Source organism: Azolla caroliniana, unplaced genomic scaffold (assembly GCF_043228905.1).
Source record: "Azolla caroliniana isolate FFs.n. ecotype wild unplaced genomic scaffold, voAzoCaro1.0.p SCAF_6, whole genome shotgun sequence".
NCBI classification, from domain to species: domain Eukaryota; kingdom Viridiplantae; phylum Streptophyta; class Polypodiopsida; order Salviniales; family Salviniaceae; genus Azolla; species Azolla caroliniana.
Window position 1 is genome coordinate 8,976,347 of NW_028230441.1, and position 11,621 is coordinate 8,987,967.

An 11,621-nucleotide genomic window follows, 5' to 3' on the forward strand; every position below is an offset into this window, starting at 1 on the left:
ATGCCACAACAATGGTATGGGACGCATCGATCAAGGCTCGAGTCCATCTTGATCCCTTCACTCAAGGGTGGTCAAGTGGATCGACACCCTTCTTTCTCTCTCTTCTCTATTTTCCTATCTGATATTTCCTTATCTTTTGCTTACATTGGGATTAAGCTCTAACACGTGGCAACAATATTTGGACATTGTGGACAAGTTTTCCACCCTTCAAGTTTGTTACTAGTTTTAGAAGATTGATTCACAAGTATTATTTCATTTGGAGATATTCCCACATTTGATTAGTTTATCTCTTGTTTCCATTGTATAGTTGTTTATCAGCCGCAATGTGGTTTTTTATTTTCTTTGAAGCCTCTTTTCTTCCATGCATGATATTGCCTAATAGATCATCAAAGGCTATTACTTGTTACTACACCCCAAAACGTCTAATCTTTCATGCGCTCTCCATTTTTCTTTCCCTAGCTTCATAATCTATTCCAATTAATTTGTCAAGCCAAATGGATAAATATGCAATGATGGTCACCGATGTTCCTATTGCTAGCATAGTCAACAATGGAGTTGGAATGCGTTCACCCACTAATTCAAGATATTCCCCATGATAAGTAGGACAATTCACTTTTAAAATAAAATGTACATTCATATGTAAAGTATACTTTATTGTGTAATGCCAAATATGTACAATTACTTGGTTTATAAATTATAATGTTAAAGTATAAATAAATAAATGGGTTGTCCATGATGTAATCTCTCTCCATCATCATTGGTAGAAGCTCACAATCTAGGCATGTCTCCAAAAGTTGTAACAAGATGTTAAAGCCAGAGCTCTAAATAAAAAAAATGATTTTGAATAAGTCTTTGAAAAATTATGAATGATACATGATACACATAGTAGGGAAATGTGTCCTTGTAACTATGATGTGAGTGATTGAAGATTGATATTGAAATGAAAAAAAGAGAATAGGGTTGGTGCATCAAACAATGCCACTGTGTTTGATACCCAGATAACTGAAATGCATTAAGTAACACATCAATAAGATTACACAGTGATGTTAAGGAACTAAAGGTGTATAAATTTGTTACTCACATACCATAACATCAAAGGCATAGAATCGAGAGAACCCAAGTTTGATCCTTGTCACAGCCTCAGCCCCAGCCCTATCCCTATCCCATAGCATTTGATCTCTCGCAGATGGTAATATTAAGTGTATTTATTTTTCTATCTATCTGCAGATAAATGATAAGCAACTATCTAAATTGAGTTAAAATGCTTGAAAATATTCATGCAAAACAACGATATACCAACTGCCTCCAATAAATATATCAGAATAGAGTTGGGTGTCCACATGCAGAGCATTGATGAACAATAGACTCATATATGCATGATATGCAGTTTATTCCACAATAGCCTAGCAACTTTAAATGCATTGACCAGAAAGGTTTGCAGCATCATTTTGTTGAGATAGCAAGATGAATAAATCAGCAATCTTGCTGATGTGTATACAACTCAAAACAGCAGAGAATGACAGAAAAAATTTATAGTTGTAATAATATCTTCACCATAAAGCATCATGCGAAGATAAATATTAGTTAGCAAAACTCTTTAGTAGCACTATTGTCCCCCTAAAGTCTCTTGAGAAGAGGATTGGAAGTTAAAACCTGATTTTCAAGAATGCTAAGAGTGCGACCAGAGCTCCCCCAAGATGAGCAGGCCCTGAGACATCTGTATCACCCTTCATTCAATAACGTGATTGAGTCAGATCTATTGTTTTCCAAGGCAAAAGAAGATACAAAGAAAGAATCTTACACTATCATGCTTACATAAATGCCTAGGACTTTCATTAACTGTATGGAAATGCAGACAAACTAGCTTCAAATAGCATAGCAAACAAGAATGTCAAACACCTCACACAAATACCTCAATACGCCCTTCCAAAGGTCCATTAAACCATATACTTAGAATGTCCCAATTTCTAAGTTGCTGGCCAATATGAGGTAGATTCACGAGGAAGAAGATGGAAAACTTCAGCTTATAAATAAGCTGATGAACTAATGGGTAACTAACCAAAGTCAAATAATCTTGAAAGAAATGACATCAACCATAAGGATCAAACATTAATTGAACTCGAACTGTCATAGTATAAAAAAATTTGAATGTTATATTTACAACCTCTATATGGTCTTGAGTGTTAATCCAGCACTTATTGGTTTGGTTGCTCCAACTTATTTTACTACGCAATTTACATCCAAAGTGAAATGCAGTCATTCATAAATGCAAAGATATCTATATATGAATCACATATTCATCATTGCATATACAAGAACAGAAAATGGAATACAAATAGATCAAATGTCCTTAAACATTATAGTCCGGCCTGGTTTCGTCACAAAAATATTTACAATTAGTTACAAATAAAATATACTTCATAGAATGTTATACTGGTGATGAATATGCCAGATTAAATATCCATATTTAACATGCTTTATCACAAAACGTGTTGTCAATATAATTAAAAACTTCATTCTTCAAACAATCAAATGTATAAAAAGAGAAAGAAAATACCTGCTTGGCTAACCATAGATCCCTTCCAATAATTATCAGTCCCTGCAGTTCCAAGCATATATATTATTTCAATAATAGTCTACAAATAAATTGCATAAATCAAAGAGCTCAAATAAGATACCAGTAGTGCTGCAGGCATGGGAATGAACATTTGAAAAAATATAATTTGCTTTGGATGGAGAAAAATATTGAGCAACATAATGCTTGTAACTGCTCCACTTGCACCCTGAACATGAATTGCATTAGTTTTGAAATTTAGAATATGAAAATTAAGATCAACACATACATTACACATCACTACCATACCAATGCTGTTGGAGAGTATCGAGGGTTGTAAAAGTATCTTGGAGTTTTCTGTCACAGAAAATGCAATATAAATATGAGTGATCAAAAAATTCATTTGTCATGAGAATTGACAGCAAAAATATGAATGACCTGCAACCAAGGATATATGTAAGTATAGTAAAGTAAATGGCCAAATGATCCACCAACAGCACCCGCAACATATATTGTCAAAAGATACTTTCCCCCAAATGTTCTGCCAATCTGAACTGATGCTTGCAAAAATAAATTGAAATGCTCAATCAGAAGTATGAGGATCTTCATGCTTGTAGGATCTCAAAAATATGAAATTGGTTCTTGTGAGAATGGAATGTTTGATGAAATTAAGATTAAAGACCAGAAAGATAGAGACTTCCAAGAATCAGCTGGTAATATCAAAAGATGTGGCACTCATACCTTTAAATGCCAAATCTCCTGTTTTAGTCTTTTTATTGGATCATTAACGATAATTACTTTTCGTAGAACCAACCTCTGAGCCAAAGAAATACAGCCCTATCATATTTGACAGCAAATGACTCCCATCCCGTTGGCTGAAAGCAGATGTCAGTATTGTGTATAGTCGTCCACTCAAGACAGAATCAACTGACACCTGTCCACACAGTACAAGCAACATGTGGGCGAATCCATGCAATAAACTAGAGTCTGGATTCTTAATCCTTGAATCAGAAATATAGACAGATTGAAATATATTAGAAATATGATCATCACAAAATAAACTACAGTGTTTTCGATACAATCATTGTATGCATGATTATCCTACCTACTGATGGGAAAGCTCAAAGGGCTCTTTGTATCTCACCGTGAAATGCTTATCCATGAACCTAACATTCATTTGCTGCCACATCACATAAACAGCCACATTGGTCCCAATCAAAGTCCAAAGGACAGTAGTTGCATTAAACAAGTCTGGCCCTCTGCAAATCAGTTAGCAGACATGAAACCAAAAAAATAAGTTTAAAATGTTGCTTTAGAAGAGACATCATATAACATATAGAAGAGAGAAATATTTGATAACCATCTTGTCAACGGTCGGTTGTGGTGCTTGCTTACTTCCAGCTAATGATTCCTTGATGTTAAGCTTGCTGACCATCACTCAAATATACAGTAATTACCAATGCATAAGGATTCACCAATCACTACCCAGGTGGTCTATCCAGTTGCTTCACCAGCACCATTGGTGTAAAACAGGGTTGCCCCCTATCACCGACTCTTTTTGGGATCTACATTGATGAGATCACTGATTTTATTACTCGTAAGGGAGGCAACGGAGTAGCCATGGGGTTTACGCAAGTTGGTCTCTTACTCTACGCAGATGACATAGTTTTGCTCTCGGAGTCTGAACACGACCTACAAAAGCACCTTAATGCCCTAGATGACTTTTGCACACAACGAGGAGTGGTAGTGAATCTAGCGAAAACTAAAGTCCTTATCTTTCATACATCATCTCGAGTTAGGAATCAATGTCACCTAATCCTCTCTCATAAACCAATTGAGGTAGTTGGATCATATGTATATATGGGAGTCACTTTTAGTGCTCATTCAGGTAAATTCTCGATGACCCAAGCAGCCAAAGATAGGCTAGCGAGAGGGTATGCATCCCTCTCACTCTTAGAGAGACGATGCCACCAGACATACTTTCAAGAGCCACGGACTAAGGGATGGCTCTTCGACTCATTAGTGACCCCTTCCCTCATGTATGCATCAGTAGTATAGGCTCCAGGTCAACTCCGAAGCAAATCGACAATATCACATGACATTATTAGAGCAGAATTCAATTTGCCCCCGATGTTAGTAGAAACACTTTTCCAATTGGTAGTTTTCATTCACAGGATACATAGCCAACCACAAGATAGGATATCCCGTCAAGCTTTTGAGGCATCCTGATCCCTATATATGTCCGGCGATACTAGCTCTTGGTATAGCACTATAGTGAGTTAGTTACTTGTAAATGGCATAGACATTAATAACCTACCTCCCCTTAAGTATAACCATGGGACTAATCAAACTTTAATCTCTCATGAGGACCGTAATAAAGTAATACGCCAAGAAATATCGCAAATTTACACCCAATATAAATGGATCACCCCACGAGAGCCACTCCCATCTAAATGTTGTACTATAACGAACACTTCATGCACTTCTCTAAGTTAGGTTTTATTACACGACCAAAATATCTAAATACATTCTTATCAAATGCACTAAAGGTATTCATTGGACAACTTAGGATATCATCTCACCAACTTGAGATTGAGAATGGCCATGCTAATAAAGTCCCTAGAGAGGAAAGGATATGTAGGTTATGTCACATAGAGATAGAGGATAAGTATTCCTTTACATGCAAGTGTCCAACTTATGCCGAGAAAAGGGTGAAATACCAAGACATACTAGGACCCTCTCCCACCCTCTCCAAACTATTAGATACCCCGGATATAAAGAGACTAGGTAGATATATCTTAGAGCTAAAACAACATAGGGAAAATAAACTACAAAGTGTTAACCATAACCATTTTAATATTCACCAACATGTAACTAATGTAATTTTTCAGGAACAAGGGGAGACAATGAATGTGGACACACCTACACCACTCGGCCTCTCTCTTGATGAAGCAAAAACGCAAAGAACAACTGAACGCCCTCGGATGTCGGGCTTCAAAGCAACTCAACGTGGAATAGAAACAATTAAGAAGATAAGGGAACGTGAGCTACGCCACCTAGAAGCTATGGTTGGGGTACCTTTTACATTGGGACCACGAGCCACATCCACATCGAAACCCTTTGACCTCCCGCTTCTTTACGAGAGACTTGGATAGAAATGAAACTAGGCCTAGTATAAAGTCATTTCCTTATAGAACATGTTTTTATACTAGAATTCTTTAGCTTAAGTTCTAATTTTTTTTTTATTTTTTTTTTACTTTGGATGAATGGGTAAATACCCCATTTTTGTTGTAAACCAATTGTTTCATGGGCCAATTTTGGTCTTAGAAGACGTTAAGATATCTTTCTTTCTTTCTCAAGGCCAGGATAAGTACATAACAGCTTTTTTTCAATTTGATAAAGAGGCTACTTCATATAGCAATAAGACTCCTAATAATCGGATTTTATGCTCAGTGCTTTACTAAAATTCTTCCAAAAAATAATGTGTATATCATCTTGTTAAATAATTCTTTTAACTGCTTCTTCAGAAAAAAGAGTGTACATCATCTTATTAACCAAGTTTGTACTAGCGTAAAAGCTTATGAATCCATCTGCTACATAAAATATAGTCAAAGAGGAGAAAAAAATGATAGAAAGCACAATCCTTATATCCAATTTTAACCCTTGGGACAAGATTGATCCGCTGATATCATAAATAAAATACCTGTAATCGTATCATGATTCTATATACTTTATCAGGGTTTTCTGGATGCTTTCCCTTGCAAGCTGTAATGTTCCCAGAGAAAATATTATGTTAAGGAAAAGACTAGAGTGCTGCTATGATTGAAACGAGAACGTCATGATCTTTAGCACTTTTTTGAACCTTAAACTGTTTTCCATCTGAAGCTTTGATGTACTGAGAACATGCCATATCTAAGAAAAGACGAGATTTCTTCTCCGATCAGAAGAGAAACAAAAAGAATACCTTCACCACTTTTCTTTAACATTAACTATTTGCTTTTCAAGCTGTAATGTTCATTGAGAATACAAAGTGTAAGAACGATAGTAGCTTACTTCTCTATTTCATAAAGAAAGAAGACGTTTAGTCCCCATATTTTTATACATCCTTTCTCATCTTTCTGTTATCAAGGTACACAAAATGTAAGAGAACAACTAGCTTTTTGTGATCAGAAAGCAAAGGATAAATTTTTCTGCGTTTCCCTACATTTGCTCCCCATTACTCTAAGCCTTGATCGTCTATGTTTTCAGAACACACGATATATGTAAGGAAATGATCAGAAGGCAAAGATGAGGAATCTCATATACGCTATGATCGAGTAGTGTCTGAATTCAAAGATCGCGAACATACTTCTTATTTGATTATAAACAGAAGAGATGGGGAACATGTACATATATTTACCCCGAGTAGCGTCTGGAGAGGAAGGATCCATTGAAACTCTTGAAACGATGATGGTATGGGGATGACGTAAACGGAAAGGGACGAAGAGCAGATCGCAATCCAGCCACTGCAAAAGAATGAAAAAAGGGGGAGGAGGAGGAGGAAGAAGAATGAATGGTGGGAGAAGGAGTAAGAAAGGCGAAATTCGGAGGTTTGCTGTAATGGCGGCAATGAGGAGGAGGATGACAATGGCGACGAGGAGGAGGAGGAGGAGGATAATGGAGATGGTGATGGTGATGGAGATGGTGATGGAAGCTCGCAGATGAATCAGAGGGAGAGAAAGGAAGAAGAAGGCGATTACGAAGAAGGAGAAGGCGACGACGAGTGAGATTGGAGGTCAGAGACATGGCTGAAAGGGAGAGGGAGAGATTGGAGATAAAGAGACAGACAGACAGTTTGGATTTGAAACAGAAGGGAAATGGAAAGCTTGACTCAGACTGAGGCAAAGCAGGCGATGGAGCTCAGCGAGGGAGAAGGAGAAGGAGAAGGAGAAGGAGAGCAGCAGCAAACCATCATATTATTACATATGTACATACATATATAACATACATATTCCATTCCTTCCTTCTTCCTCTTACTTTCTCTTTAATCTTTCTTTCTTTGCTTCCTATAGCTTAAGGCTTCCTAAGCTTTGCTTGGGTCTTCCAAACTTACGCAAATACCCCTGCCTTCATGAATCATCTTAAAATTTAGCATTTCCAAAATTACAGAAATACCCCTCCACCAAGTTCCCATCCCACCAACATGGCAAAACACACACACTTATAGCTACCTTGATTACATGTGGTGGTCATTGATTCCACTCACATGACCATGGCATTCTGAACCATGTGCTTGTACAAGAATACAATGCGTGTGGTTAACAATTGGATCTTTGGATTTTCCTCACACGAGGAAGTTTGACTTCCTTTGCCTTATATACAATGGACTCGGCCTTCGCTTAATGGCACGTCCTCAACGGACGGTGTTGACACATTCCCATGTCCTCTTACCTAAGCTCAACTTCAACAATGATGTGACCTTCTTCTAACGAAAAGAATCATGGGTTGCTTGGAATAATACAATAGTTGTATGAATGAAAACAATACACAATAGGAGTCGCATGATAAACCTGTTACTAACATAACCTTATGAACTAAATTTACAACTAATTTAAATGTTTCACACGTATGGTGAGTGGGAAGTTGTTTATCTTAGAATGTGAGACAAACAATAAGAACTTATTAAACGTGATGCTTCTAGAAGCCTAAGGTGTTGGGGAATTAATTTCAAGGGTTTAGGGACCATCAAAACTTTATTGGCGAGGCAAAGTTCTTTTCTTTCGGATATGTCCACCTCAACATCCTATGTATAACATAAGGTATTATTCAATTGCATGAGATACCGATGGTAGTTTATGTTCTATTGCTTTCCTTTGCTTGGGGATGGTCAATGTGGTTAAACACATTAAAACAAATACTTTGTTAATCTAAATATTCATAATGTACCATTAGTATTTCGATTTGCAATGTCAAATCTCCAACTTATTCATTGCAATATCGAAGAGCTTCGTTCATTCATTGGGTTTTGGTAGTTTTTTAGGAAAATATCTTCGTAATAATGCATTACAACTGATTATGTTGTTAATTGATCTTTTAAATAGTAAAGGGAGAAGAATCTCATGTTTCCTAATTAGAGGCCGCTAGTTACATCCTATTTGCGCTAGCTACAATCAAATATGCATGACATAACATAACCTATTTAATCAACTAGGTCTCAGACCACAGGTTTCCAGCCTCCCAAGGAAGTTCAATTATCATCATCATCCATGATCTCTCTCTCTCTATATATATATGTGTGTGTGTGTCTACATATATATATAATCTTTACTCGAAGTTAGTACTATGGGCGACACTTGGATGTAGAGCGTAAGAAGATGTATGTGTTACGTGTATGTGGTTGAGGAAATTCATGAAGCAACGAGGGGTATCGGGTGAATTGTTTGAAATACGAGGGAAGGGTATTTTCAGGAATTATTGGAAATACGAGGAAGGGAGTCTCGATATACGAGGGAAGGGTATTTGAGAAATTTTGAGGAAAGGGTATTTCTGGAGTTTCATGAAAGATAAAACATTTCTCATGTTCTGTGGAATCTTGTTTAGACAGAGAGAGAGAGACAGAGACAGAGACAGAGACAGAGACAGAGACAGAGACAGAGAATCGCATGGCAGAGCTTTCATCGATCGGAGAGGAAGATCTGGATTCTGACGATGACATATCCGACGAAGAAGATCTGTCGAAGCCTCTGCAAAAAGAAGACCATGAAGGGGACGAAGAAAAAGAAAACGACGAGGATGAAGTAGAAGAAGAAAACGATGAGCAACAAGATGAAGAGGAAGAGGAAGGACCCATTGATCCTCCACATGGCGTGGCCGAGATTCGAACCCAACCCTACACCCTGCCCAAGCACTACGAATGGTGTACATGTGACGTGAACCATGAAGAAACCATGAGTGAGATCTACAACCTTCTGAAACACAACTATGTCGAAGATGTGGAAAGCATGTTTCGCTTCGATTATTCCATGGAATTCTTGAAATGGGCACTTTGCCCACCGCGTCATTGCCCAGATTGGCATGTCGGCGTGCGAGTCGAGCGCACCAAACGCATTGTGGCATTCATCACCGGTGTCCCTTCAAGAATCAAAATCCGGGGCAAAACCGTGGAGATGGCTGAAATTAACTTCCTTTGTATTCACAAGAAGCTTAGGTCCAAGAGACTGACACCACTGCTCATCAAAGAACTTACTCGTCGTGTACATATCATGGACATATGGCACGCCGTATACACTACTGGCATTGTGTTACATACACCCCCACCTTTTGGCATGTCCCAGTATTGGCACAGGTCATTGAATCCGAAGAAGCTTGTCGAAATCGGATTCTCGTGCCCTCGCTCGACATTGACGAATGCCATTAAGTTTTACAAACTGCCTCACATGCCGCTGACCTCTGGCTTCAGAGCTATGAAGAGATCTGATGTTGAGGCCATCCAGTCACTTCTCGGAAGTTACCTCGCACAATTCACTGTGGCCCCCGAATTCTCTAAAGAAGATATTGAGCATTGGTTCATGCCCACTCGTGATGATGATGTTATACATACCTTTGTAGTCGAAGACCCTGAGTCAGGAAATGTTACAGACTTTTGCAGCTTCTATATACTCCCATCGACCATTTTAGGCAATGAAAAGTATAAAGTGCTCAAAGCGGCATATTCATTCTATAATGTGAGTACAAAAACGTCTCTTTGTCAGTTAATGAAGGATGCTCTAATTGTGGCAAAGCAAAAGGGGATAGATGTGTTTAATGCTCTTGATATCATGCACAATAAAGATGTCTTTGAAGACCTCAAGTTTAAGCCCGGAGATGGGAATCTTCAATACTACTTGTACAATTATCATCTCAAGAGTCAATTACTCCCAGAGGAGTTGGGATTGTTGTTATTGTAGGGTTGGGGCCATTCATATATTCTTACGGCACCGCAAACACATGCTTATATCGATTCAGATGGCTGAAATGCTCGAGATTCTTCGCATCCTACTTTGGATGCTTAGATGAACTTTGAACTTTTGGGACTCTCGATTTCTCCAGCCATTTTGATTCGGGTTCTTGCATTGCAGATATACCCCATATGACCATGTGAGCTCATCCTTATACTGATTCAAAAAGCGAAAAAGCTCTATTTCTCTGCTTTCTGCTCCGGACGCAAAGGTAATCTTTGACCTTTCAATTTCTTGATGGGTTGGATTCATGACTCTTGCACTAGCTCAATAGCCAAAAAAGAAGAAGCAAAAGAAATGATATAAGACAAAATTAAAGCAGAAAAATAATAAATCATACATACCAAGAAATGAAACCCGAAAAAGATATGCATGGACTATGTTATGCAGTCTGGCAATTGTACCATGTGAAGATTCTTTCATTAACCTCTATATTGCATTTTCCGAAGATTCTTCCATTAACATGTAGCTTTAGGTGAATTATTTTCGGATTTTTATCTTCATCTCATTCATTGTTGATTTGTAACATTACCTCATTTATTATTGTTTTGTAACATTAAATAATTTATCATTGATTTGTAACAAAACCTCACTTATTGTTTATTTGTACCATTAACTCATTTATTGTTGTGGTTTAAAAGATGGATTATGATTCTCCGAGCATATACATGGATTTGTAACCAAAATGGTTGCATTAATCTATCTCTCTATGAAAGCTTTTTTGGATTTGTAAATTTCCATCCTAAGCATATACATGGACTAGATTTGCCATTTGTAGATATTTTGTGATCCCTATGACGTAAATATCTATATATCCTACAATCTTGTGAAGTTTTGTGACCCCTTGTTATTTCTTGCAACATTTAAATGTTGAATTGTGCATCCCCTTTCAGCTTTCATGCAGCCTACTATTTCCTTTAAGCATATGCTTGGTAATTTTAGTAAAAGGTAGGGTGGTTATGGTAGTGTGTGATGAGTTAGGGTAAGGCCCATGAGTGTTTTAGTCAAGATTTATTGCTGCAATTATTAAACCAAGGAGGAAAAAATCTAATAAAACCATGTTTTGACAATTTTGCTTGGAATTAAGCACC

At 37.5% G+C, this 11,621-nt stretch overlaps 1 protein-coding gene and 1 pseudogene across 5 annotated transcripts; one reads left to right on the top strand and one right to left on the bottom strand.

Moving 5' to 3' along the window:
* Positions 1-650: 650 nt before the first annotated feature.
* LOC147862996 (RHOMBOID-like protein 12, mitochondrial) lies at positions 651-7,450 on the bottom strand. 5 transcript variants are annotated; one of them, XR_015529986.1, is made up of 11 exons: positions 7,378-7,450; positions 6,954-7,341; positions 3,699-3,813; positions 3,369-3,488; positions 2,993-3,103; positions 2,864-2,911; positions 2,679-2,783; positions 2,558-2,599; positions 1,654-1,727; positions 1,086-1,221; positions 651-821 (listed from the first exon to the last, which is right to left on the bottom strand). XR_015529986.1 is itself a non-coding variant. In XM_087321813.1 (10 exons), exons 2-10 carry the CDS (start codon positions 7,337-7,339, stop codon positions 1,218-1,220), a joined length of 1,005 nt encoding a protein of 334 aa, XP_087177939.1. In that variant the 5' UTR covers positions 7,340-7,341; positions 7,378-7,450; the 3' UTR covers positions 830-1,217. The 5 variants fall into 5 exon arrangements, 3 of the variants coding, with proteins under 3 accessions (XP_087177939.1, XP_087177937.1, XP_087177938.1); XR_015529987.1 differs by having other exon boundaries at positions 685-775; XM_087321813.1 differs by lacking the exon at positions 651-821 and having other exon boundaries at positions 830-1,221.
* A 1,492-nt stretch (positions 7,451-8,942) lies between these two features.
* On the top strand, positions 8,943-11,177 carry LOC147862997 (glycylpeptide N-tetradecanoyltransferase 1 pseudogene; annotated as a pseudogene).
* The last annotated feature ends 444 nt before the right edge of the window (positions 11,178-11,621 follow it).